The sequence below is a fragment of the Microtus ochrogaster genome, chromosome 15, assembly GCF_000317375.1.
Source record: "Microtus ochrogaster isolate Prairie Vole_2 chromosome 15, MicOch1.0, whole genome shotgun sequence".
Classification (NCBI taxonomy): Eukaryota; Metazoa; Chordata; class Mammalia; order Rodentia; family Cricetidae; genus Microtus; species Microtus ochrogaster.
Genome location: NC_022017.1, coordinates 28,527,631 through 28,534,892, shown reverse-complemented (window position 1 = coordinate 28,534,892; position 7,262 = coordinate 28,527,631). Strand labels below are relative to the sequence as shown.

The window sequence follows — 7,262 nt, the reverse complement described above, 5'->3', positions numbered from 1 at the left end:
AAAAACCAAAAAAAAAAAAAAAAAAAAAAAAAAGAACAGTGACACAGAGACCCGCTCCCCACAAGACCTAGAAGCCCGTACGTGCTGGGCTTCCATAGGAGTGAGAATTTCCCACTCATTTATAGCAACGCTGACAGATGTTCAAGCAGACTAAAGAAAAGCCCCACCCTGTGGAAAACACTAAGTTCAATGATGCGAAAGCTGACCAGGGAGTGAGGACCAGCTTGGGATGTCAAGGGTGCCCATTCATACCCAGCAGCTCCACCTACGTGGTTGGAACAACAGTGCAGACAGGACAGCACCAGTCACAGCCCTTGATGCCTCCCGCTGCCCCCCACCCCAGGCTCTTTCTAGGGCTCTAAGGCATAGGGGACACCATGTAAGAGTCAGGACCGCCTGGATCCCAGAAGGCTGGGTCGGGGACAACAGGTGACAGGCCACTCACCTCATACTCTTTGGATTCGGGGAAGTTCAGTTCCAAGAGGGAGGAACGGAAGCGGTAAGGCATGTCTGTCCTGCGGCTGAAGAAGACCAGGGCACTCGCCCCATTAGACAGAGGCCGCTTGAACACCTCAATCTGGGATTTACTCTAGGCATAAAAGAGAACCAACCACTGGCTGGAATCTCATGTTTGGTTTGGTCCTGACATCCCTGCCTCCCATGCCCTTCCCAACAAGCTCTCTTTAACCCCAGCCCACAGCAGTCAGACTCGAGGACAATGTAACATCACAACCATCTAGCATTTACACTTTTCTCTCCCCTCCTCCCTGGCTCAGCAGATGCTAATTCTGTACCAGGCCCTGCACAAAATCACAAGAGGTGCAGACACGAAGAACTGAGGCCACACCATATGAGCACTGCCAAGACCATTCCAGGGCTGCAGTTGGGGACACTACTAGGAGGGGACAATGAGCACTGATGGGGAAAGGTATGCAGCTGGCCTCAGGTAGAAGGCACTTCATCATCCAGAACAATCCTCAGGCACAGCGTCACCACTGGCACCTCTGGCAGGGACTAGTCATCTCCTTGGGACATCACTAAATTGGCAAGTGCCTTCTGGTTTTTTGTTTGTTTGTTTTGTTATCTGAGACAAGGTTTCTCTATACAACAGTGCTGGCTGTCCTGGAACTGCTCTGTAGACCAGGCTGACCTCGAACTCACAGAGATCCACCTGCCTTTGCCTCCCGAGAGCTGGGATTAAAGGTGTGTATTACTACCTTTTAAGATTTATTATTATTTTTATGAATGTTTTTGCCTGTATGTATGCAAATTTACTGCATGCATGCGATGCCTGAGGCCAGAATCCTGGAATTGGAGTTACATACAGCATCCCCAAATTCATGCTGCCAGGATAGAGACCCAGGGCCAGCTCCCCTGCTCTCAGGGGAGCCCAGCTCCTTAAGCCTCCTCTTCTCACCCCCATTCCAGTACCTTGAAGATCCTACGTCCCTGGATGCCTAAGGGGTCCTGATTGATTTTGATCATGAGTGGATTCTGAAGAATGTCTATGTTTTGGGGGGAAATGGTACGCAGATCTGTGGACATGAAGAGGGGAGCTGCCAGCACTGTCCACAGGGCCATCTGGGCCCTGGATTCCTCAAAGCTCAGGCCGAAATTCCCGATGAGCAGCTGGGGACAGAGGAAAGGCGCAATCAATGTGGGCCTCCTCGGGGAGGTGGGCACCAGGGCCTTGGTCAAACACGTGGCCAAGGCAAGAGCAGACAGGACTGGGGAGAAGGCCGCATGGCTGAGCACACACAGCCGAGTCACATCCCATCTAGCATCAGCTTCTTTCATGCAGAGGAGGTGATGGTCTTTCTGAGCTGCTCAGATGATACAATGGGTCTCTGCGTTGTATTATAGTGACAGAGTAAGACCCCGTCTAAAAGAAAAGAGAGAAAGAAACCAAGGGACTGGAACTGCCCAGGTGAAGCTGAGGAGCTCCAAGGCAGGTAAGCTCAGCTCTCCAGGCTGGCCTTCTTCCTGCCTCATCATTGTCACTGATTGGTGATGCTTCCTGACTAGTGGAACTGATCATCCTGAAAGCATCTGTGTAAGGCACCAGGGCTATGACTGAGATCTGAGTGACTGGAAGGAGGATGCAGGCTGTGTGTTGCGGGGTGGGGGTCACTGGAGATCTTGCAGCATCAAAGGAACCAGAGGCAGAGAGGGAAAGGGACAGAAGAGCACAGGAAGCAGAATGGATGCTACAAATGGGCTCTCAGTGCTCTTTGAGACACCAGAATGTCCTGGGAGGTGCTTAACAATGGGCATTCTCAGATTATGCTCTGGAACATTCTGATGTGAAAGAGGGGGACAAGGAGGGGTTTAGAAGACCCTAACACACCCAATCCAGGGACATAGTTTAGTGTTAATCTAGGCCCTACCTAGAACAGTGGTTCTCAATCTGTGGGTCACGGCTCCTGGTGGGATTCAACTCATAACAGTAGCAAAATTATACTTATGAAGTAGCAGTGAAACAAATTTTATGGTTGGGGTCACCACCACATGAGGAACCATATTAAAGGGTCGAAACATTAGGAAGGTTGGGAACCACTGCCCTATAGAAGTGCACAGGGTGCTAGGCTGCAGGGACTGGAGGGATGGCAAGAAGGGCGGGGCTAGAGACCTCCCCTTCCATGCTGGTACCATGTCTGGGTCATTCCAGTGTCCAGGACCCGCCACTGGTTGCAGTATGTCTTGGTGTTTCACAAACCAGTCCAGAATGGACAGCACGCTCTCCCAGGAGTCCTGGATATCGTCATAGTTACGCCAGAGATTGCAGATGTTGGCAATCAGAGTGTAGTTCACCTGGATGGTGGGAATGGTAGGAGCTAACACATGTCACCCTGATGCCCAGGGGCCATCTGCCAGCTGGGGATGCTAGCAGAAGGAGGCTTGGACTGAGGCAGAGGATTAGTTCTCAGGGGTGTGTGGTCTGGGAAGGTGGCCCCATCTAGGGGCTGCCCAGGCCTTTCCTCCATATGGGGGTGTGCCCATCACCCTCCCCACCACGTGCATCTCTTCAGTGACAGTGCCACCACCCGGGATTCTGATCCCTTGCTCAACGTTGTGCCTGTGCCTTGCTTGCCTGCCTTGGATGCCAACACCAACAACCCACCTGATGCGCTGACTGAGGCTTCCTCTATGGTTCAGGGGCCTGGTGGTCTCTAGACACCTAGAAATAGGTGTGCTGGCTAACTATGACGAGAGCAACTCTGACTATGAGGGCAGCCTGCCTCTGGCCTGGCACATAGGAGGTAATGGGGCCTGGGAGAGAGAAGCTGTGGCAGGCAGGTGCACGGAATGGCTTACCTTTGGGGGTAGGCCCCCTTCATAGGCTGGCCAGCTGCAAGAAAAGGCGATGGGGCGGCCTGTGGCATTCAGGGCAGCAGACATCTTGGGATACCCTGCAGAAACCCCAATTTGATGACTGAGTAGGCATAGGGGACAGTCTAGGAAGTACCTCCTTGTACCTAAAGATTTACTTCCTGGGTGCCAAGCCTTAGGATGAAGCTATGTAGCTACAGAACCATTGCATCTTTAGAGGGCCAGGGAGCGGCAAGCAGGGGTAAGGAATTTGGGAAAACTACCGCCGCCGCCGCCGCCGCCGCCGGGTACAGGCAGACTGAGACCCACAGCTGCTGCCCTCTCTCCGGATGATGGCCGAGCCAGGCAGGAACTCACCCTGTGCATGCTCTTTGGCAGTAGAGTAGCAGCCGTCCAGCTTCAGCATGTCAATCTTCCACTCAGCGAAGGTTTCGGCATCCAGCTCCACTTTGTCCAGAGTGGTACCAGGGTAACCCATGCAGGTCATTTTGCCCAAGTCCTCATAGATGCCTAGCTTCAGACCCAGGGAATGGGCCTGTGGGGTTCAAGAGACAATGGTAGATCAAGTGAGACCCTTTTCATAGTCATATCTTGACAGAGACCATTAAAACCTTCAACAGCCCCTCAGATACCAACATGGCCTCTGATCTCGGGTCTTCGATAGTAACAGGAGCCTTGGACATCGGCACAGATCCTGGCTGCAGTAGGGCCACAGACCTAGACATAGCCTTCATGCAGCTTTGGCCTGGGCATCATCACGGCATTGAGATGATGGTGTACCAGAAACCAGAGGCCTTGAGCCAGACCAGTGATTCGCTGCAATGAACATTTGCTGGTGAAGCTTATAGACAAAAGGACATACTATATGACACACCCAGGACCCCAGTGCCACCAGGACGGATGAAGAGGTGTTGGAGAGGCAGGAAAGGAGAAACAAAGAGGTTTTTGGTGTTGTTGGTTTCTGTTTTGTTTTACTTGGTTTGTTTTCTTATTTTTGTTTGCTTGCTTGCTTACTGTATTGTTTTCTTTGGCAAGGGAGTACTTCAGGGTTGAAGGGAGGATATTGGGGGACTGGGAGATGAGCAGAATTGGGGTGTGTGACATAAAACTCTCAAAGAACCAATAAATAAGTTAAATTAAAAAACAAAACCAATCAACCAACCAACCAACCAAACAAACAAAACCCTGCAACGGCTCCCAGGGCTGGGGATGTAGCTCAGCTGGCAGAGAGCTTGCCTACGACACACGATGCCCCGGGTTCTAGTCCCAAGCACTGCACATAAACCGTGCATAGTGACAAGCATCTAAAATCCCAGAGCATCAAACATTTTGTTTGTTTGAGACAGGGCCCCTCTATGTAGCCCTGGCTGTGCTGGGAACTCTCTGCATAGACCAGGCTGTCCTTGAACTCATAGATCTGCCAGCTTCTAGAGCACAGGATGAAAGACGTGGACCACCACACCCAGTTGGCACCAGAAGTTTAAGGTTATCCTCAGCTACAGTGTTGGAGGTCATCTTGGGCTATGCGAGTCCCTCTCTCAACGAAATAAAGTGGGAAACCTCAGTGGCTCAAAGACAAGTGCCAGCTGGCTGGTTTCTGCCAGTTTAGGCCATTTTCCTCCAGCTATCTCTTGCCTTGAGGCCTTTTACTGCCCTGCCCCAGATGCCTCACCTCTGGGATCAGTTCAACCCAATGCCTCCTCCAGGGATCTTTTTGCTAAGGTCCCTTTCTGGCTCTCACCGCGTTAGGTCAAAAGTAGGTGTTCATTTTTCAGCTTCCATAGTTCTCGACGGAGATGTTGCTAAAGTGCCCCAGGCACAAGGGAGGAAGAGAGGTGTGGCCTTCATACTAAGGGGCAGGGCTGGACTGGGACTTACATAGTCAGCCAGGAAGGCGATCCCATGAGGGAAGCGCTTGGGATCAGGCACCAGGCGGCCTTTGGCATCACGCCCACCAATCCAGCAGTCATCGATGTTGATGTATACATAACCAAGGTCCCGCCATCCATCCTGGGCCATCCGGTCAGCCATCTCCATGAAGAGGCGTTCACTAGCAAGGGACAGAAGGATGGTGTTGCTCAGTAGTTCAGGCTGTCCTGCATTTCTGCTCTTTTTTTCTGCTCTGAGTGTGAATTCTGGCTATAAAAATCATACCTCTAGCTTTTAATCCCAGCACTTGGGAGGCAGAGGCAAGTGGAACTCTGTGAGTTCCAGGACAGCCAGGACTGTTACACAGAGAAACCCTGTCTCAAAAACAAAACAAAATCATACCTCTAGCTGGGCAGTGGTGGCACACGCCTTTAATCCGAGTAGTCGGGAGGCAGAGGCAGGCGGATCTCTGTGAGCTCAAGGTTAGCCTGGTCTACAAGAGCTAGTCCAGGACAACCAGGACTGTTACACAGAGAAAACCTGTCTTGAAAAACAATCATACCTCTAGCTGGGTGGTGGTGGCATACACCTTTTAATCTCAGCACTTGGGAGGCAGAGGCAGGCTCTTTTGAATTCAAGGCCAGCTTGGTCTACAAAGTGAGTTCCAGGACAGTCAGGGCTACAAAGAGAAACCCAGTCACACAAAGCCAAAAGGAAAAAAAAAGTCATGCCTCTGCTGTCAGCTGAGGACTAGACCAGATAACAAGAGTAAATGGCCTCCCAGGATTGTGTCAGGGTGGGGCGAAAGGGTTGGTCTGGCCCCTAGGCCAAGGGAAGCGCAAGGGGCCTGCTTGGCCTTTTATCTCTTTCCAGTTACCTCAGGGGCCAGGTCCACCTCTGGACCCTACCCTGTGAGGCTCCACTGAGGCCTCCGCAGAGGTCACGGGACTAGGTATCAGTCTGTAGAGTCCCTCAGCTTGGCAATTCCAACCTTGCACTTTGTGCTGGTGAGTGTCTCCCACCCCCATTTTGCTGCCCTGGGTGTCCAGATCTTACTCACCTGATGCAGTTCTTTGGGTCCTGGTCACAATCGATGTTACAGCGGAAACGTTCCCAGGCCAGCCAGCCCATGGGTGGCGTTCGCAGGAGCCCATTCTCCAGCATCAGTACGTGGGTCACCAGGGCCAGTAAGAGCACTGAGGGGAAGGTGGACAGTGACTTGTATGTAAGTGGCTCCCACAGCCTCTCACCCTCGTCATCACCTCAGCCCCCCCATGTCCCTCTTAGTCATTAATTCCCTCTATGCAGCCCAGTGGGAACTGAGACTACTCAGTTCAGGTTAGAGTTGGCTCAGACTGCACCTGCGGTTGTGGGGGAAAGTGCACGGGGCACAGCAATATGTTAAAAAAGCTGGGCAACCCACTCACTGTTGGCACAGCCTGGGAATCAACAGAACTGACCCCTGAAGTCATGTCCTTGATATATGTGGGACGAGATCCCTCTCTCCCTCCCTGCACAGAAGTGGCAGTACATTGTGGGCAGATTCTAGGTTGCTGAGGCCTTGGGGGCTCTTTGCTCTCCACCTCAGAAAGCCACAGAAGGGCCTAAGGAGGTTGGTCAGGATGGACTCATACCCAGCTGCTCACCTACATGAGCCCTTTCCTCTTGGATATCAGTTTCCTTACATGTAAGTGACTGTACCCACTTTACGGGGTTGCTGTGGCAGGCTGCTACCCGGTAAGATAGGGCCGCTACACCGGAGCAGGCCTGAGAAAGGAAGTGCCCCTCTTTGGAGGGGAAATGATTCCTGGCTGGGGAGCATCTCCTTGATTTTCCTGGCCCAGCTCCAAGAAGAGGAGAGGAAGTGTTCTCCCCACATACTCACATCAAGAAAGAGAAATAAGTATCAGGCAGAGTTCTGATTCCCCTTCCACAGTCCCTCCCGGAAAGCCACCGCAGTAGGTTATGGGTACCTGTCTTTTGCAGCATCGCCTCGAAGTCAATTATCAGGACCCAACTGAATCTTCTCTGCTCCAATCAGCTTTATATGTTGAGCTGTGGAA

At 52.0% G+C, this 7,262-nt stretch overlaps 1 protein-coding gene across 1 annotated transcript in view; it reads right to left on the bottom strand.

Annotated features, from left to right (window-relative positions):
- Positions 1-7,262, bottom strand: part of Naga (alpha-N-acetylgalactosaminidase) — an 8,993-nt gene that overhangs the window by 828 nt on the left and 903 nt on the right. The window contains exons 2-9 of the mRNA XM_005354463.2: positions 7,173-7,254; positions 6,260-6,395; positions 5,209-5,380; positions 3,688-3,865; positions 3,316-3,410; positions 2,650-2,811; positions 1,432-1,629; positions 446-589 (exon numbers count right to left, since the gene is read on the bottom strand). Of these exons, the coding sequence (XP_005354520.1) occupies positions 446-589; positions 1,432-1,629; positions 2,650-2,811; positions 3,316-3,410; positions 3,688-3,865; positions 5,209-5,380; positions 6,260-6,395; positions 7,173-7,188 (1,101 nt within the window). The 5' untranslated portion in view covers positions 7,189-7,254. The remainder of the gene's footprint in view (positions 1-445; positions 590-1,431; positions 1,630-2,649; positions 2,812-3,315; positions 3,411-3,687; positions 3,866-5,208; positions 5,381-6,259; positions 6,396-7,172; positions 7,255-7,262) is intronic.